This window comes from Anopheles ziemanni, chromosome 3 (genome assembly GCF_943734765.1).
Source record: "Anopheles ziemanni chromosome 3, idAnoZiCoDA_A2_x.2, whole genome shotgun sequence".
In the NCBI taxonomy this organism is placed as follows: domain Eukaryota; kingdom Metazoa; phylum Arthropoda; class Insecta; order Diptera; family Culicidae; genus Anopheles; species Anopheles ziemanni.
This window is the reverse complement of record NC_080706.1, coordinates 67,924,681-67,945,335: the sequence shown is the minus strand read 5'-3', so window position 1 is coordinate 67,945,335 and position 20,655 is coordinate 67,924,681. Positions and strand designations below refer to the sequence as shown.

Here is a 20,655-nt window from a genome sequence, read left to right as displayed (position 1 = left end):
CGATGGTATTCGATCATTTCGATCATTTAATTTAAATCTTGTTACAGATTGTTAACTAGTCTTTTATGAGAGCGATATATAATTCCAGATAGTCCTGCAAAAACTTGTTGTTTGCGAATTTTTAAAATCGTAAATGAGAATCACCATAAAATGAGTGAAACATGCAATCAAAAACGGATGCTAGCTGCTTCAAAAGGTCTGACGTTCAACCCGAGAAGGAAAAAAGCTACTTGAAAACATTCCTCCAAAAGGGCTAAAATAAAACAAATACCATCCCCCATGGGCTATTCCGTTCTGTTGCGCGATAACACGTGCACGCCGCAAGAAAACCAGAAATGAAGCAAAGAGACGGTGGACCGCGGCGTGGAAAGGCTTGGAACGCCACCAAAAAGATGCCGCCCTGGAGAAAGATCACGCGAACGAGATAAGCAAAAGTCCACTTTGCGGGCAACATAACATTGGAGCGTTGAATTGGGTGGGTTTTTCGTTTGTTTTCTTTTCGCCTTTTGCTTTTTGTTTCCAAATGTTTTTGGTCGCTATCGTGCGTCGGCCCACACTCAGATTGGGCTCGTTGGACTCGCGATGTTACTACGAGAAGATGTTAATCAAAATGCAGTGTTTCGCTCGGTTCATTATCTGTTTGCAACAGGCTTCTTCCGCTAGAATGAAAATATTCCTTCAATCAATTTTAATATCCTAATGTTTATAAATTGTAATTGACAACAGTTATTAGATGATTTTTTGATTTTGTGCGAAGTTTAAAAAATAGCAATGCCTACCAAAAGCAAACTCCGATAGCAGCAGCAGGAGCAACAGCATGGAAATCCAACGCCATCCAGCAGGCTTTGGAAAACCCCTTCGATCGTTTGATTGCATTTTGTTAAATTAAATGCTTTTGTTTGTTTTTACCGCCCGAGACACAACTTTTCCGAAAGAAGGGATAATAAACGGACACACGCAATGAAATCACAACACACGCTTGGCCTTTCCGCACGATTTCGATTTTTACCACTTACTGCTACACTATATTTGCTGCACCGGATACGATGCACAATGCACGCTTTTAGTGCAGTATACGCCAACTTCACCGACCTAAGATGCCAGACAGCATCCAACTGTGAGAGCAAAATCTGTGATTCGCGTTCCTTATCAAACACGAGTGAACTGCTGCTTCTGCAGTTGCCGGTCGGCGAAGTGCTGCCGATGCTTCAGCTGCATTTTGATGCACTTTTCGCCAAAACACAACGACGGCGCACAAAACCCGAACACACACACACAGACACACTATCGCATACACACGCGCGAGTATACGCACAAACACCAGACCGGCCCGTTTGAACGAACTCTTGCGCCCAACTTTGGGGTGGCTTTTCGCTTGTTCGTGGGACCGTTTTCCTTTTTTGGCACGCTGGAAAAGCTGGAAGACGCACCGGGAGGCTACAACCTTTATTTTTCCCTTTTTCTTTGTCACTGATTGACACACAGCTCTTCACAAGCAGTTGGCTTTGAATTCTGGGTTTAAATTATCTGCTGAAACTATTCAATCAACACGAAAGCTGTCTGGGATGCTTTTGGCACACCGAAATCGCACCCCGAACCGGTCTCCGATGAATAATGAGATTTCTGATTTGAGAAACTGATTTGTTTCTGCTAACAACTAGTTCCTGCATCAATACTTGGATTTAGTAAGCAAAATAGACGCAACTAACGGTTGATTAAACGTAAAAACCCGGAGAATATGTTTATCGGTCGCGTCTCAACGCTACTCACAAATAATGACCTACCAAACCGGCAGACAAACACAGACTGTCGTTTAGTGTTGGCAGAATCGGATTCGGAAGATTTGAAGATTCGAAGATTCGAGGGATTCCAAAGATTCGAATCCCATTTGACGGATTCCAAAGATTCGAATCCCATCTGACAGATTCTAAAGATTTGAATCCCATTTGACGGATTCTAACGATTTGATTCGATTAGGATTCGAATCAGATTTGATTGGTTTGGGACTCGATTTGATTCGATTCTGACTTGTTCCTAAACTGTTTGAATCGACTCACAATGCCCAAGTGACAGAAAACACGATTTAGATAATTTTCGCCAGGCTTAGAAAGGGGCTGCATAGAAGATTAATAGCAGACTTATTAAGCCAAAATTGCAAGTGTGTGCGTGAAAAATGAACCCACCGTGGGTGCACTGATCCGATCCTTACTATTATAAATTGAACCCTTCCATCCCAACTCCGGAACTGACAGCTCAAAGCCATCAAATCAAAACAAAATATAAATTCGAATTCAAACAGAGGATTTATTTTAACAATCTCAGCAGTTTTTCTGGAATAGTTTCTTCGCGTGTTCCAAAAACCGTCTAGTTGCAATTCGTAGTCATGAAACGAAAAAGACGAAAAGGTAAATATAGAAAAGTATAAATATACAAAAAATTACCTGTTTACATTTACCTTGCTTGCAAACAGGATAATCTTCCCCGATGAACTCGAATGCAACAAAATCGCAAACACTGCATTTATCGAGCTACCATGGAGTAAACCTGCTTCCTAGCTTGCTGCTCGTCCTGTATCACAGGGTTAGCTGCATCTTGCGGCGAACAGAGCGTCTGCATCATCATTGCATAAAGTTCATCCCTCGTCGATACAGTCACTGGAAATATTGGCCTACCCTGGCTTTCCAGCATTATTTTGGCTTGTATGTCCTGTCTCGTTTCCGAAATCATAGCCTCTACAAGCAGCAAACGCTCCACCACGGTCAATACGAGCAATGCAGAAACCTTCCGGCCTTTGTTGTTGAAACCTGCTAGACGGTTGCAAATAACACTTTCCAAATAAAAATTATCGAGTGCTGAAGCGATAACGCAAATAAATCAGTAAACTTACCATAATCGATAAACTGCCTCATCACAATCTTGCATGGCCCTGGGTAAACGTGTTGTTGGCTTTCATACTGCTGATCCACTTGCTGTTTAATCCGCCTTCTGACCGAGAAAATTAGAGTCGCATCTCTGTTTATCTTCGAACCACAATGTTGTTTTTGGTACAGTGCAAACGGCTGAATCGAGAGAGATGTGGAAATATGTTATTCGCAGACCGAGACGCAGGTGGGACATTTCAGTCCAGTCATTGCTGATGCTCTGCAGGAGTACCATGACAGTGCAGCGAAATTACTCCGTCGTGTAGCTTCATAGAACACTTTTTCCACTGGATCGTATGCCAGAGGGCAATTGGGCTACGTTCTATCGGTGCCGCAGGACAAGTAAGATCGATCAGTCCAGCCTGAATACCCATCTCGAGAATGCAAGCGCAAACTACGATGCGAGCATGGTTAAGCTAATGCAGTCTGACCTAGCCACAGACTGCTCGTTACAAGGCACAAGAGGTTATCTGCGTCATTTTCTTCAGCGTACTTCACACCCGGCGACTCGACACTGTTTCCAGCACTGCTATCCAACTTTTCACTACGCTTTGTGAAAGTAACATCTTTCATCCGATCCGAAGTAACCGACCTACCCGATTATTGAGAGGAAACATTCTCCTCGCTGCTGCTGCTGAGCTACGAATTTTTCTTACCGTTTAGCGAACGTTAGCGAACCGATCGCGTCTTGTATGTCACCAAGTAGACGGAAGTGATCGAAGAGGTGATATTCTTCACCACCGCATCTTACACCGTATCCTCCTGCTCCTTGATCACCATTGCCTCCTCAGACATGAACGATTTCGGTCCATGCTTACCGCCACCGTCGTGTACGTGTACGCATCAGATCGTCTCCAGCACCATTGATCGCCGACGATTCACTTTCACGTTTGACCAACTCATCCATGTCGATCAAAATATTACCCTGCTTTTGCTCCCTCGCGCCTCCGTGGACGCGGTTTTCCATCCGCTTTTTGTTCAACAATCGAGCAATCGACTCCTGCCAGCCAATCTGTTTCGTGATCATCTGCGGAGCTTTCGGTTTGGTAAAAGTGTTGGTCATCAACCGTCGCGCATTTTCAAGCTTCATTGACAGTTTGGCCAGATTGGTGTGATAAATCAAACAGAGTGCCCCGGCGTATCCCATCTCGGTGTCGGACCCAAGGTCGAGATCCCGCAAACCCAAAATAACGTGCGGCTCCAGCTCGAACGGCAGCGTGAAGGAAAACAACCCCGATTAAAGGTTGTGGCACTCAAGTGATGGATCGTAGAATCGCAGGACAGCATTTTTTTGCTCGAATTTCGCTTCGTGTTTAGCGGTAATGAACTTGATCAGCTTCCTCGGCGCCAAAGTGTCATCAACCGTAGCCTCGTGCTTCGTTGTGGTGGTAAGGGTGAGCCCGAATGAAATCCAAAACGAGAAAAATAGGAAAATGAATAAGGATGTCCCCTGAATCTTACGAACCTTTTCAATGTTAAACTCTTTTCGGATGTAACACTTCACGTTTGTCAACAGTGACTCCAGTACCATTTTGGTATCCTGCGGCGGAAGTGTCGTACCTATCGCGAAATTCTCCTGTACCACGTCCAACATCTACTGACGTAACGCCGACAGTACTTCCGACCGTCCTTGATAATCGTACTGATGTATTGTATGTGCCCAGAATTTCACCCAGATATTGAAGTTAAACACCCGATTCCGCAGCAGCTTATGCAGTAGCTTTATGTTACCCAGGGAGATCTCGTTTTGAATCGCTTCGATCAGCAATTCGAAAGCTATTGGCACCTTTTCGTCGAATATCCGCTGGTTGCACTATTGCAGCAGCGAACTGACGGTGGCGATCACATCGTTCATCAGCACATTCTCCTTGTTTGTTGCGAGTTTGTAGAGAATTCCCGAAGCCACCAAGTTCGTTGTGCGAAGTTCTACTTCTCAAAAAATCCTATATCGAATATGAAGTTCAAGAGATGGAACATTTTAAACAAAACTTCCTTCAACGGTTGTGATTTATTCACTCCCGCCGTGTCAACAGGTTTTGATACAAACCTCTGGTTTGTTGACGTTTTTTCATTCAACACCTACATTCGACCGACGTTGATGATGATGCTTAATATATATTAACATATGTTTCCGGAAAAAGGCTTCTCTTACCTCTTTTCTTGTTATTCCGTGAAAACATGTGTGATTAATAAAGATTATCATCTTTTATTTACGCTGAACAAGTCCGCACGATGCACAGTTGCATTACCAAATGAAAACACCAATGACAGCTCAAAACTGATGCACAGCCAGCTTAGAAAAATGTTCAAGAAGAAAAAATTCATCAGTCCGTGTATGTACACGGCGATACGAAATTCCGCACCCATACATTCAAACATCGGTGGGATTTAGGGCAATTTCACTGCATTTTTCAAAAATAACCGTCAATTTTGTCACCTGGGTGATGTGAGTCGAATTAGTCACATAAATAGTCGATCTAGAGATTTCCTGACTAGTCGATCTAAAGAGAGAAAAATTCCTGGAACCTATTTTTTACCTAGAAATACAGTAGAATGTCCATTATCCGAGTTGTTCTACCCAACCAAACCCATTTCATCAGGACCAGACCATTTTTACCGAATTCTGAATCGGATTCAGATTAGGATAAACAATTTCCAGACCGACATTGATTTGTTTACATGATGATGATGATAATGATGATGATGATGATGATGATAAGTCCCACCGCTTACCCCTACATAGGTTTGAGAGGGACGAAAGTATCTTACGATATTAAATATAAATCACCAAACGAGAGGGGGCATTGGGGCATTACTATCCAGAACAATCGAATCCAACTCTGCTCCATTCATACAACGGTCGCCATCAATTGCACAAGGAGGTACATCTTAGATTTCCCAACTAGCAAAAGGAGACCACTTTCCGGAGTAGGGCAGATATTTTCGCACAGTTTTGGTTAACACCGCCAGCTATCTATGATTGATAGTGTGGTGAAACCCACCCACTTAAGGGACCTGATCTCGTTCCTTTCATACAACGGCCCCGAGCAATCACCTCGAAAGGTAAATCGCCGAGTCCCCCAAGGTTAACGAGGCACCACCTCAGGAGTGTAAAAGAATATTTTGGCTCTGTTTGTAGTTCCCCCCGTCAATTACCATTGCACTATGGAGCGAAAAGAGCAAATTGCCGGGATAAAATTCGGAATCATATGTTTTGCAATTTTTTCATTGTAATATCGTGTAATACTATTATATTACACAAAATTATGATGTTTCTGGACAATCCCGCCAGGTGGCGCTGCAAAAATCACACATTTTTGGACTTTTTTATGGGTGCATTATTTTTTCAATCTTTTTTTTATTTTAACTTAAAGATTTTTTTTAGTTTTATGTAAAACAAACTAAATTTACAACAAAATTTTCTTTCAAAATATTGTTATCTGGAAAATAACTGATATTTAAAGCATCTAAAGCGGACATAACGTCTCCCAACAAAGAGATACTATCTGAATATTATGAACTTGTACCATCATCTACTTGGTTTTGAATTGGCAAGGGTCTGTTATTATTTGAGGAGCTGTAATCTACGAACAATGTTTTAACTGCGTCTGGGTATCGGATTTGTTTTATATTTTTCAACGATTTAGCCAGGGATATTGTTGAAATGTATGGATTGGATGATTATAATGCTCTCATAAAAATGTCTTTAACATTTCTACATTTTACGGGCGTGTTCTCTTCTATCCCTTCCCTTCTGTATATTTTATTTCTACATTCTGCTGCTTCCTCTCCTTAGGATACCAATGGTGCTGGGGCATTTAAAATTATTTCACCTACATGCGCAAGAACTTTATGGGCAGTAGAAGGCATTTTGTACCAATTGTAATGATGTTTGTAAAACATGTATGTGTCTTTGCAATATAGACTAATAGTTTTTGGATTTAAAGGCTGTGAACATTTGATGGCTATTAAAATATTTTGAAACCTTTCTATAAGTTCTGTTTCTATTTGCAAAATATCGCTCAATTTTTCTATGCTTGGAAAAGCCCGACGACAAACATTTTCCGTCGTTCTATTTCTACCCATTTGCCTTGTCTCATCTACTTTAACACCAAATTTTTGTACATCTTTTCCAATACAATTTTTTTCGATCATTGTACTTGTTTTTATAATTTTTAGTAACCTTCCATTTTTTAAATTCAAATCTGTACGAAATGTGAAGCAAGCATTCGAAAAATATCACCCAACAGTGCAGTGGAGATATTCCATAAGATAAATTCTCAGGATTTGGAATAAATCCATTTTCTAAGTGCTCTACACTGTTCATTTCTGTTGGTTTTGCACCACATATACAACATGTTTGCATAGACAGAGTGTCGGTTAAATATACCAAAATTTTTACATCAATTAAACTCATGTAATCGGCCCATGAGCGCCGGGGCTCACCACCTCGACGGCGTGGGATCGAATCCCAACCGAGACCGGACCCTCCCGAAAGTCCCGTAAGCCCTTAACCAAGAGGTCGTTACGCCAAGAAGAAGAGAAGAAACTCATAAAATATGAATAGTTTACTGCCGCATAATTTGTTTCATTTAGCTGAATTGTGTAAGGGATCAACCTGGTTATTTGGCTTTTGATTTCGTCTACTGTTTGTATAACTTTATCTTTTGATAACAAACTTTCGCAAACTCGATAACAATTGGCATGCAAATCCTAACAATTTGGTGCATCAAGTTTACCCAGTTGATATCTGAATCGTCACTAATGAACGAAAGACGGAGAGGCGTTAATGCCGATACTAGTAAATCTGTCTGATGCAGTATTTTTGCCGGAACCATGAAACGGTTGATTGTAAATGCTGTGTCCACTAGATCCGTCAATGCCCCACGAGCAAAATAATACGACGCTTAGTGAATCACACAAAGAAGATCAAAGGTGTCGCAAGATTTCTGCTTTTTGTATTTCAATTATTCTACACGCAGTGTGATTGATGCTTACTTTACTTTCAATGAACTCTAACGCATACCTAATGTTTTTCAAAACGTTTATGACATCAAAACGTATATGATGTGTAAGGGTACAAACAGAATAAAGTGTAAGTGTAGGGTACATTATTCCGAGGAGTTTTGGGTATAAAAAGATGGGTTTGTGAGCTGTAGAACAAGTAAAAGCGACCTGATACATTCAAAGCAAACCAAACCAAATTTCATTCTTTGCCAGTGATTTGGCTTGTCTTTCCCCTTTTACGTGATGTTCAACCATTACCCTGCTTCACATTTTTCATTGCATGAGAATTTCAAATATTTCTTACCACACATGATGCTGCATATGGCATGATGGAGACGCCTAGTAGGTGATAAACTATAAGCCTCACATACGAAATTCAAAAAAACAGGTAAAGTTCGCGCGTATATGCAAAAAAAAACAATAATTTATTGTTACAAAACATTCTAGACTATAAGTGGGTATGCAACATATTACAATCTTTTACGATCCTTAGCGATGGCGGAAGGTTAAAAACAGAAAATTGAAAAAATTTCCAGGAGTTTTGCGAAACAATTCTTAATATTTTGTGACATTCAATTTCAATTTACTTAAACTGTCAACAATTTTAAAGCAGGACAATATGTCTTTCCAAAATTGTTCTTGAAATTTGATTCCCGCCATTATTATAGGAGTTACAGACCTTCAAAGTTGATGGATTTTTTTCAATTTTTCACGCAATATTTTCACAAATCTTGACTTTGACGGGCTGTTTCTCAGAATCTGGAAGAACAAAGGCTCTAGTTTTTGGATCATTTCTTAGTTTCATCTTGTAGTCTTGTAAGAAAACATATTTCATTTTTCTGAAATCCAAAAATGAATTTTTGATTTTTATCCCGGCTTCGCTCCATCGTGCATTGGTTGATAATGTGGTGCCACTATCAAGCACAGAAAGGGACCCAACTACAGCGAAATGTGTTGATACTATTAGTTCTTTTCGTACAGCCATGACCACCAATTGTCCTCATTTACACGAGCGTGTCTCAAAACTATGTAGACTCATTCATTCTATTAAGTTAAATTAAATAATAAAAATAATAAGTCCCTGTTCATTTTTTTACTCATCATCATCATAGTCAAAGACCGTGTTGACAAATGCAATACTACGGGCTCAAAAACTACAACATTTACTAAATACATTGCAAGCACAGCGTCAGACTACCCGCTTTACGTATACGGCGCATAGGCGTTTGAACTCCCTAAGATTTCACGCTTGTTTAATCTCTCTCGGCATCCTGTTGTACTATTGTACTCCTTTGCAAAACAACGAATTTCTGGCGTTTCCAGACAGATAGCCGGGAAGTCTTGGCTCACCGGTATTACGAGTGTGAGTCCTAACTACTATCCTTTCTCCCAAATACATTGGTACCAGGCCTTTCAAAATTTTGTACACAAAGACCACAGTTCCAAAGGAACACTATCCGCTGCTTGGACCGACTGTTTCTTGGATTGGATTCGGATTTGGGGATTCGGTGTACCCACCACTAGAATAATACTGCAGCGCGCCAACAATTGCTTAAGCTTCAAAAAGGTCACGGCTTGAAATAATAACTGAAATAGCCAAATTGCTAATAACTTTTTAGTGCCTTGGTCAATTTCACCAACATACACCTCAAATGAAAGGTCTTTTGAAGGCAAACAACTTGATACAACAAATATTTTACCTCGATTCTTATTTTATGAAATAAACATTTGAATGGAATTTAGATACAGATACCTTCAAGGTATTTTCTGCTGAAATAACAAATTTGTAAATAATGTTTGATTCTTTCCACCGATTTGTACATGTAACTCCATAAATGAAAAGGATGGACAATCGGAACATTAGGCTGATGAACATTTTTTCCATACTTACAGGCCTGGCAGCGATGGCAGTTAACATCCAAAGAAGGACCTGAAGATCGTGTATGTCGGTCCATAAGAACTTTGCGGAACCAATGTACGTAATCGTAGTAACATAGTTTCATGAAGTAAGGAAATGTTTCTGCATTTGGATTTCTATCTTTGATCGCCCCGGAAGGGTTTGAAACAAAATTGTCGAAAATCGAAGCTTGTTCAACCAGGCCAGCTCAAAATGGTGACCAAGCCCCGTAAATCAGCCAATCGTAAAGCGGTCAGCAAAAGAACGAATTCCAGCCGAAAAACAGTTTCTTTTAAATCAAAATCTATAAATGCTCGACAACCGAAACGAATTAAGTTCTCTGGTAGGAAAAAAACAATAACAGTTGCGGAGGCAAACCAGCCTTCGACATCCGGCCTCACGCGAAATCCCGTTCCAACACGCCTCGACATCACGGCTATCAACATACCGCCAGAGGAGCGCCGGCCAGTCATAATAGATGGTGAAAACTTGGCGTACGATCACGTCTATAAACAATTCACTTTAGCAAGAATTAAATCAGCCATTCGATGGTTTAAAAATATCGGGCATCTGGGCAAAGTACTCTGTCCGGAGTACATGGTCCAAAAACTACCGGACCTTTCCAATTTCTCGGACGTTGTGGAGCTAGTGCCGAATTGTTCAGAAAATCCTACAGAAAACTACGATTTTGAAATCGTACTACTGCAACGAGCAAAAGAAATGGAGGCAGCAATCGTTTCGGAGCGAACATTTCAGAACAGTTATTCGATGTATCACGACATTGTAACCCAAAGAATCATTGGATTCACGGTGTTTATGGACACCATTTTCATACCCGTTGATCCCTACGGACGAGCTGGCCCTTGGTTGCGCACCATTTTGCGTAAATAAATTTTTTCGTTTAACCGCTCAACGATTATGTTAGCGAATAAATAAATAAATCAAACGTAGGAAGCACCAACCGACAATTCGTTTTATTTTTACTCTACCACTATATGTTCACATTCCTGGAGAAGGTCACATGAATTAATAATTTCCTTGTCCACATTGCCCACTGTTGCTGTAGCTTTTTCCATCCCACCTGGGTACATCCTTTGCCCGGTTTCTTCTAATGCCACACTGAAACAAAACACTGTGTTATAGTTGTTTTGAGTACTAATTTCTCTACTTATTACCACTTTTTCGGACTAACATACAAAGAAAGATACATTGAGGTGTGGTTCACAGTGGAGGAGCCTGTTAGAAGAGTGTAGCCTGTAAATCAATCCACCCGTCTAGGATCACATACCTTCCGTAAAAATGCTACCAAAATAAGAAATACAAAAATACGTAGTTTCTATCAGGTGTTATATGTGTCTGTTCAGATACACCTGCGTATAAGGATCCGGTATAATGCCAAGGGGATGTCTGACGGAAAGAAAAATGTAAAGGATGGAAGTTCTCAGTTCCCAGTAGCCACCACTTCTAAGCTGTATTCAATAAACGATAAACATTTAGTATAATTTGCAAAACGGACGTTAGACAAAGAGTCATGCTTGACGCTTTCGGCAGTATACTACCGCTTGATAGCATAGAAAGCTTTAAATTCGTTATTTCAAGTAATAATATCTAGCTTCTTTTCGTTCCACTCACTATCTTGCTTTTGCTCTTTTTTCACTTTTGTTCTGATGACGCTTAGCGCCTAAAGGTCGTCATCTCCGATCCACTCAAACGCCTCATTGTGCACAGAATCCTTGCCATTCTTGAAACGGACTGTCGTGTTAAACTCCTTCAGTTTGCGCCGGATAAAGGAAGACCCATTGGTAGTGGTATGTTGACTCGATGGTTGGTTCGATGTACCGTTGTTGCTACTAATATCATTCTAGGGATTGCAGATAGAAGAAAAGATTATACCACATGTGTTCGCCAAGTTCACATTCAGTGTGTCACTTACATTTACTAGATTGCAAAGAGTATCGGTTGAGCTGGAATCTGTAATGCAATGGTTGGAGCCATCACGTCGGATATAGGAAAGAGGCGTATATTCCACATGCTGCACACTCTGCAAAACAAAACCAAACGATTAATAGAAACGGTCATTGAGTAAAAAAATACCAAACATACCTGTAAATGGACTGGATCGGAACCGTTCTTCTGATTCAGCAGTTCGTCGACGATCGACTGAAGGCACACGGACATAAGCATCGACTGCTCGCTGTAGATGGTAATCCACTTGAGTTGGTTCTTCGCCATCAAGTACTCGAACGATAGCTCCAGGCTGATCTTGGATTGATGTGATGTTTGCGGCTCCATCGAGGAGTGTTCATCGTTCTAACAGAAATTTTGCGTAATTGAAAAATAACTGATGTTTAGTACCTCAATTCCCACCACTAGCCTCACGCATACTTACAATATGAATAGGAGTGACGCGCCAGCAGCGAATACGAGTCACCTTGAACTTGATCTCCTGCATCTCCTTCCCGTCGAAGGTGAGCAGATTCAGCTCCTTATTGCCCAGCACTACCGTTGCGACGGTGTTCGGTTCGGGATAGTCGACGCTGGCCCGGGGAAACTGTAGGCACCCGTACAGAGGCAGCTTCCGTACGATCTCCAGATACTCTGTTTTGTTGCCGCGTGCCTGTAGGTTCGTTAGCTGCTCGCTTAGGTCGCGCGTCGTCACGATCCAGCCACGATCGACGTCGCTCAGTGCTTGGATGTAGAGCAGATTGAGCGCGATCCGGTCACGCATCAGCTCCAGATCGTGGCAAGCATCCCAGTAGCCGGTGCGCAGGACAAGCTTGCACTCGTCCCAGCGTTTCTGCGAGATGTACGGAGCTTCAAAGTCCATCAAACGCTTCACGATCGTCAGCACACCGGACGCCTCCTTTCGCATCAGGTAAAGCGCAAAGTAGCCGACCCGCTCCTTGGACAGTTCGATTAAGGCGCATGCCTTCTCCAGCACCTTACTCGTGCAGTCCGTCGTATAAACGTTGGCCACTATTCGGTAGCCATTCATAAGATACACGTCCAGCGAAACCTCACTCGATTCGGTGAACGAGGACTCCTGCTGTGCATTCAGTAGAAACGCACGCAACAGCTCCGAACGACATAGTACCGGATCTTGGCCCACTAAAATGTACGCGGTAGGAAAAAGAATATATTCAGTTGCAGACACCATAAAAAAAACAACAGATGTCCACTCACCCAACTGAATGTATCGTTCTAAGCTCAAACGTCTTTGCTCGATTTGGTTCGGAGTAAGTGAGAGTAGTTTTTTTGGCGGAAAGCTTGGCAGTGCAATCGACGGCAGGGACCGCTTCAGCTGCTCGTGCAGGCTGTGCAACTGTTTGTACCGAAGGCAACAGTGAAAGCTGCCATTGATGTGGATGTTGAAGCCCTGCAAAAATAATCGAATGAAAATTAATTAACCGATGGAATTAATTAAGTATTATTTGCAATAGTATAAAAAGTAGTATTAGTACACTCATGAAGCAATGAAAGTATACACCTAAAGCACAATTGGTTTTTCTATCGTAACTCGAGGAAACATTGAAATATTGCAATATTTTAAAATTACTTGTGTAGTAATGACATAAGTGACAAACGAAATGTACATATTGCCTTATTTAACTCGCTTAATTTATTTTATCTCAGCTTAGCATGACTTGAACAAGTTGGATAAAAAAAGTAGAAACAAATGGACAAGTTAAAAAATGAAGTTATTGCTAACATTAACCGGTGAATTTCTTACACGAACAATCTGTGAGGTCTTATTGCCTCAAACAAGCCTATCTTTTCAAAATTACAATTTTTTATATCACAATATATTACATATTACAATTCGATATGCAAAGGAGTATGTTGTGAAATCAAAAGTGTTCTGAAATAATGTTTTGTTCGTCTAATAATACTGAATTGATCTATTTGAGTCTCACAGACGGTGGAAACCTGATTCTATGCCGGAGATTCACCATTTTTTCCACACCAGTCAATTGCGCTGAAGGATATCTACGATACATCGACGATTGTAACAAGTGGTAAAGTGTATAACGTGGAAATATAATAAAGAATTATGTTTGATTCAATTTGACACCACCTTGCACAAAAGAGAAGAACATACAAACTAACTGTTTTCTCAATTTTGCACTTTTTTCATATTAAAATATCGCGTCTGGTTTTGCTGTGTAATTATTGGTAGAAGTAATCAACTTGCATTAAACTTTCAGATGCCAAATGAAAACATAAATGTGATATTCCAAAATCCGTAAGTTTTGCAATGGTTTGTTTGTTTTCTCCACATAAACTAAAACTCGTGAAAAAGTTGTAGTCCTACGCTCGATTTTTTGGCCAAGTGTATAAATAAAGCAATCAACAAATAATGCAGCAAATAGCAAGAGTGACGATTTTATCATATCCAAGGAAACTGAAGGCTTGTACATGACGAATGCTTCTCTTTAAAAAAACCCACGAGCGATGGCTTCTATAACAACTACAAAAATCTAAAAAGTGATATGTCAACTCGTTGTATAAGGAGCATTTGACGGAATCCCCGGTGATTCAAATGATAGAATCCACTCGAATGCCCTCACATGTATTTTTGGATAGGCTGATAAGATGCACACACATATTGAAGTTAGTCTTGTAACAGAATATGCTGATGGAACAGATCTTGTTCAATATGGTCCGGCGTACAAACTTATTCATGAAAATTAATCATCACGAAAATACGAACAAACCGCCGCGTGCTCAAAGGGTAAGCTAAGGTAAGATTATACTCATACAACGAGTATTTAGCTTTGATTCCGGGTGTCTGGGTGCTCTTTGTTTCTCGTTGGGTGTTCTTATCAACGAAAATTAAATCCTACACGTACTCCAAGGGGAAGCCGCTATAGCTAGGGTTTACTCATCGGGGTACCAGTTTTAGAGTAATCCTAATCGAACCCGTGAACCGCACGAGTCGCGGATCATGCTGGTCGTTCCAACGAAGAACTGGGTGTTAGAATTGTCTCAAAGGGGAAGGCAATGCTGCCTGACGACAGCAGCAAAGCAAAGCGGCGCCAACTAGGATCTTGCAATGTATTATTTAGTCATGTCTATTTATTTCATACTAACAGCGATGATTCTTATCGCAAAGGCTGGAGTCATTGGCCGATTCAAGAAAAGTTTACTCTATTTCTATGTATGAAAGCTTTAATCAATACCCGTGGAGTTGCAAGGCTACCAAATGAGGGCATCATAGAGAGAGTTTGCATTGAAAATAAGAATAGAAATTGAATAGTTATAACCGTAAGCTAATTTTATCCATTAAACGCCTGATTAAGTACAATTTCCATGCATAGCTATGGTTGAGCCAAAGCCATGCAACAGCATATCCAAAAGCATAATTTATCGAAAATATGGGAGAAGGGCAGACGAGCGCGACCAGCTGAAAGATTGAAATGAAATGAAAAAAAAAGTGGAGATCGATTTATGTTCATTAAAGATTCGGTGCGCCATTGCGTGAGGTGCGGTGCTATCTGGACCGTTGTTTATTCATTTCTACTTCGCTCCAAAGTCGGTCCGAAAATAGAACACAGTGTATGCTATATGATACGGGACCGGCGAACTGTTGCCGGCCCGTTCGAACCATCGAACAAACAAACGTCGACTGTTGGGAAAAAGTGTTTTAAAAAATCAACCTGGCAGTCAAAGAGGGGCTTGTCTACTCGCAGTGCACGGGAGCATAAAAGCATTTTGTATTGTTATCTTTGTCGAACTGTATTATTTTTATCGAAAAGAACGCCTAAAACCGCCAGATGTCATGTTTAGTATGCAGCTAAACGTACATTTTTATGGTATGTTTAAATATCCCCCGCAAATATCCCTGTCTAGCATACTTTGATCCAGTTATGATATTGTGTACCACCAGCGAATAAACAGCAAACCAAAAGGAAACCGAAACATATGGAAATAAAAGGCCGTGAACTGATTCTGCTCACGAGAGCTTGTCCATTTGCCCATGCCAACACACTTCTGTTTGAAGCATGTGCTGCATGAAGTATGTGGTTCCGTGGTGCGATCTGAAGGAGATTTGTCTGTGGTGCAATTTATCGCCACTTGCTTGCACCATTACACTTCTTGGCGTACCGAGAGGGTCATTTAATGAACGATCACTTGAACGTTGGAAGAGGGTGATATACGCCGCTGGGTGGGGGGATGCGACGGAGTAACAAACAGTGTTGATGACCGATATGCCTGCACTAGATGCTGACGAAAACGCAAAATATATCGCACGCCGGTACTGGACGTTCGCATTCTTGCAGTAGGAAGGAGGTGAGGAGCTTTTCAAGAGGACACGCTCCATCGGTCCATTTCTTTGCGTATGATGGACAGAAAACGCAAAATCCGTACGCTCCCCTGTACGGTGATACCGGCGCCCCACAGCAGTTCCGCACAAGGAAGCAAGCAGACCAAATGATGATCAATTGTGGAGCGTTTGTATGCTATGTGGGGAAATTTAATTGGATAAACCTCGATACACGCTTGGCGTTATACTGACTGAGGCACGATCCGAGGTATGCTACGGGCGACTTGGTGCGATCTCGGTGCGGATCGGTGGGAACATCTTCAAGATAAAAACGCAATTAGGCTGCAAAACTGAAGAGCAACACTCACCGTAAACGATGATCCGCTGCCATCGGAACCGAACTCTTGCGTGCTCGGTATGGAAAAGTGCATTCTTTCCAGCGAACTTTGGCCGTCCGTAGGTTGGAAGGCCGAGACTTTTTAACTCCTGCACACGCAGAGACAAACTTGACGAACGCACCACCGCTGTACGACCCTGGAAGATTGCTGTGGCTCGTTCCGATGTATGCTAACCTTTCGCGTTTGTCATCGAATTACCACTCGGTCGGAGCGCTGGTGGGGTCAACAGTCGCCTTTGGTCGGTGCCTCTGCTTTTAATGCTGACTTAATGCCTATTAGTGCAGAGTGGTGTAATGTTGTCAGCAGCGGCTTACGAATGCTATTCATTACGGGTTTCTCTGTTTCTTGCGAGCGTTTGAGCTGGAGCTCCAGTATGCGTCGGAAGTTGATCACTTTGGTTGTTTTTCGACGAAATAAGCTGCACTAGTTGGGTTACACTACGGTTTTGTACGACTGCACCGGGTGGTGATGACGAGAATAATATTGCAAACCTTGTTTACAACATATTCATACAGTATTCAAACATTTCAACTAAACTAGTTACACATCTGGGGATAGTGACCATACTATCTCATTCCCGTCTTCCTACGCACAAACTTAAACGACTAGAAAAATCCGACTCCTCCTAAAGTCGCTAGGGGATACAGGCAAAAAAACAGGCCTGTATGCTGTAGCACTGTTGCACTTGCACTACGGTTTCTTGTGGACGTTGCGGGAGAAGCAGGCAAAAGTTGCGATCTTGGGCGCCCCCTTCCGAATGATTTGCAAGTAAGCAGGAAGAATTCTGTGAGCATGAAACGCCCAGCTGTGCGGTGTGTCTGTACAACAAATTCCAGACTTGGGTTGCAAATTTAACCCAAACTACGCTCACTTTCCCCGAGGACTTGCATCGTCTGCAAGAAAAAATCAACTGAGGCTATAATTTTCATCAAAGTCAGAAGTTCATAACAAAATTTGACAATTGCCGATTTCGAATATCGAACCCGAATGGTTAAGCACGACCCTGAATTCGAAAGCCAAATCGGGTGTTCCATACTGGTGACCGATTTGTAATGCGTTTTAGTAATGTGTTTATTACATAAATTGCATGTTAATTTCAGGAAAACTTTCTGAACCACATTAATTTTTCGTTAGGGCCTCTTCGGTGTCGGTCAGAAATTGATTTGACAGTCCCCTTTACATCCATTCAATATGGTGGTTTAGTGCGCAACCTTGTGATATAAAGATCTTTGGTGTTTTGGATGCTCCGCTCTCGGCTGTCATACGGGAAAGTTCGTCGATGCATTTACTGTGCAATTTTGTGTAGTTTTTTGACATGTGCGGAGCATTTCTCGAAGCATTACAATTGCCGACGCGTTTAGTTTAGAGAAAACATAAACATTCATGCGAAAAATCATGAAACTAGTATGAGCATAGGAAAGTGTTCCGGTGTACGAGTTGGCAAGCGTCATTCGAGCTAGTACTATTTGATCCGTACGCACAGTTTGCTGGGGGACGTTTTGTTTCTTGACACACACAGAGCAGCACCTAGTGGAACGAACACCCGTCATGGAACCGGACCGGATGCTGGCCGCCGACATGGGGCCCTCCTCCGGGGCGGTGCTGGTCGTCGAGGAGGAAGGTGACGAAGCGGTCGAAATACCGCTCGAGGACGACGGTACGCTGCTGCTGTCGACACTGCAGGCCCAGTTCTATGGTGCGTGCGGGCTGAAATATCGCAATCCGGAGACGAAGGCGATCCGCGGCGTGCGGCTCAGTGACAACAAGCTGCACCCATTTTCACCGGATTTTGGCTGGGGAAATTTTGTGTACATCTGCGTGTTCCCCAAGGAGAACAAGCGTAAGAGCGACGACAAGCTGGAAAACTCTACTCCCAAGACGAAGCGCATCGAGAGCCGCAACCGCACGACGACGGATCTGATCGTGCTGGGACTGCCGTGGAAAACGTCCGAGGAGGGACTGCGTGAGTACTTCGAGACGTTCGGTGAGCTGCTGGTGGTGCAGATCAAGAAGGACGCCAAAACGGGCCAATCGAAGGGCTACGGGTTTATCCGCTTCGCACGGTTCGAGTGCCAGATGAAGGCACTCTCCAAGCGGCACCTGATCGATAGCCGCTGGTGTGACGTGAAGGTACCGAGCAGCAAGGACCAGATGCAGCACCAGATGCCGAGCAAGATCTTTCTGGGGCGCGTAACCGAAAACATCGGCGCAGAGGACATCCGGGACTACTTCAGCAAGTACGGCGAGGTGACGGACGTGTTCATACCGAAGCCGTTCCGGGCGTTCGCGTTCGTCACGTTCATCGACCCGCACGTGGCGCAGAGTTTGTGCGGGGAGGACCATCTGATCAAGGGCACGTCGGTGTACGTGTCGACGGCCTCGCCCCGGCCGGAGCACGGAAGGCACCACAGTAAGGCGCAGCAAATGAGTGGCAACTTCGCAAACTACGATGGCCGTGGCCGGGGTGCCGGCGGTGCTGGTGGTGGTGCGGTTGGTGTCGGCGGCGTTCCAGGCGGAGGTGTTGGTAACGGGAATGGTCCCGTTGGTGGAGCCAACGAGTATTGCGGTGGTGGACCACCAGTTGGACCGCATTCGAATGCCGGCTATCATCACGGCGGGGGCGGTGGGGGTGGACCCAGTGGCTACAATATGCCCACGGGAGCCGGTGGAAACCAGCAGCCGATCTGGAACTACAACGAGTACACCGCCCAGAACCGTCAGAACAGCAATAGCATTGATTCGATGCCGAATCTGCAAGCACTCGGACTCAACTCGAATGGCCCGAATGGCCCGAACGGTGGCGGCGGAGGAAGCATGCACGGCGGTGCCGGCCATCATGCGGGGATGGGAAATCATCTCAGTGGCAGCGGGGCCGCGGCAGCAGCAGCAGCAGCGGCAGCCGCCGCCGGATCGGGTAATAATGGGGCGGGCGTCATCGGAGGAGCGCACGGTGGACCAGGGGCAGGCAACATGAACCTCAACCAGATGCCCATCAATCCGGCCATCATAGCGGCCGCTTTGAGCCAGTGGAGTCTTATCGGCAATCAGATGCACAATGCCGTCCCGGGCGGTCCAGGTGGTCCCGGTGGTCCCGGTGTACCCGGAGGGCCAGGACAGGCCAATCCGGGTGTTCCCGGGGGACCGAACGGCGGTCCGCCCGGTGGTCCCGGTGGAGCGCCCAGTGGAGGGCCAGGACCGGGGGGTGCCGGGCCGACTGGTCAGGAGTATCTGGCTTGGAATGGGACTGGCAATGGAGCGCCTGGAGCTGGCGGACCTGGAGCAGGACGAGGTGTTGAACCGAATCGACAGTAAAAGAGATTAATGATGCTCCAATAAGGAGCAAGAAGATTGACCCTCCACCCCTTCACCAAAGACAGATTGAGGAACGCCACCTCCAGGCCGAACGGGAAGCGGTGGCGACACACGAACTATCTTAATCTGCCACAAGGACTCCTTGTAAACTCTACGAAGATCCTTCTATCTTTTTTTTTTTGATCTTCAAAAAGTGGTTTGTCAGTGGAGGAGGGGGTGGAGACGATGTGGAAAGCGAGGAACAGGGAGAGAACCGAGTTAGATGGTTTGCTTGTGACACAATAACAATTTCTATTTTGTTATTATTTTATTTTGTAAATTAATATAAAGCAGACTTCGGTTCTCAACGCTCTCCCTCCTCCCGCGTGCTCGTTTTGTGTTTTTGCGTGTGTGTGTGTGTGTGTGTGTTAGTGTGCGTGTGCGAGTGTGTATGTGTGTGCGCGTGTGTGCCTGCGACGGAACAGTTGGAACGCGAGGTCCTTTGGCGAGAAACTAAATTCGAAACAAATCGGTTCCAGCTGGAAAGCTGTAGGGGTTTTAGGTTCAACTCCCGCGTCGCCAGCGCCGCCGCCGGAAAGTAGTAGGGAAGTGGTCGGACCGGACGACTACAGCAGGACTAGGTACGGTTGCGTAAATTTACAATGGATAAAGAATGCGTACGAAAGTGTGGAACAGCGGATATTGTAACGCTAATAAATATAAGTAATAATAATTATGATACGAGCAGTGTATTTCTTTTCCTTGCGAAATGTCCTTCATGACACATACTCCTTTTTCCTTTGCTTCATGTCAACTTGCTTTTCAGACCGACCTCATTTTGATAAAAAATTGCTCTTCTACACAATCGTTGCACTC

General features: G+C 43.5%; 3 protein-coding genes across 3 annotated transcripts in view; 1 reads left to right on the top strand and 2 right to left on the bottom strand.

Moving 5' to 3' along the window:
- The window catches only part of LOC131285328 (tyrosine-protein kinase-like otk), a 57,129-nt gene extending 56,253 nt beyond the window's left edge, over positions 1-876 (bottom strand). The window contains exon 1 of the mRNA XM_058314181.1: positions 780-876. Coding sequence (XP_058170164.1) covers positions 780-876 — 97 coding nt within the window. The remainder of the gene's footprint in view (positions 1-779) is intronic.
- A 10,097-nt stretch (positions 877-10,973) lies between these two features.
- LOC131286395 (sorting nexin-17) lies at positions 10,974-17,013 on the bottom strand. The gene is made up of 6 exons (XM_058315342.1): positions 16,459-17,013; positions 13,009-13,201; positions 12,215-12,933; positions 11,929-12,135; positions 11,759-11,866; positions 10,974-11,686 (listed from the first exon to the last, which is right to left on the bottom strand). Exons 1-6 carry the CDS (start codon positions 16,519-16,521, stop codon positions 11,507-11,509), a joined length of 1,470 nt encoding a protein of 489 aa, XP_058171325.1. The 5' UTR covers positions 16,522-17,013; the 3' UTR covers positions 10,974-11,506.
- Positions 17,014-17,765: 752 nt separating this feature from the next.
- Positions 17,766-20,199, top strand: LOC131289793 (TAR DNA-binding protein 43-like). The gene is made up of 2 exons (XM_058319106.1): positions 17,766-18,961; positions 19,001-20,199. Exons 1-2 carry the CDS (start codon positions 18,037-18,039, stop codon positions 19,798-19,800), a joined length of 1,725 nt encoding a protein of 574 aa, XP_058175089.1. The 5' UTR covers positions 17,766-18,036; the 3' UTR covers positions 19,801-20,199.
- Positions 20,200-20,655: the final 456 nt, after the last annotated feature.

Excerpts from the sequence above, each read along its gene's own strand:
- LOC131286395 (XM_058315342.1), bottom strand. The coding sequence starts at position 16,521 with ATGCACTTTTCCATACCGAGCACGCAAGAGTTCGGTTCCGATGGCAGC. Across the intron at positions 12,934-13,008 it reads AGAACGATACATTCAGTTGG|TGGGCCAAGATCCGGTACTA; the intron begins GTGAGTGGACAT and ends CGTACATTTTAG. Across the intron at positions 11,867-11,928 it reads CCGATCCAGTCCATTTACAG|AGTGTGCAGCATGTGGAATA; the intron begins GTATGTTTGGTA and ends TTTGTTTTGCAG.
- LOC131289793 (XM_058319106.1), top strand. The coding sequence starts at position 18,037 with ATGGAACCGGACCGGATGCTGGCCGCCGACATGGGGCCCTCCTCCGGG. Across the intron at positions 18,962-19,000 it reads CCGTGGCCGGGGTGCCGGCG|GCGGAGGTGTTGGTAACGGG; the intron begins GTGCTGGTGGTG and ends GCGGCGTTCCAG.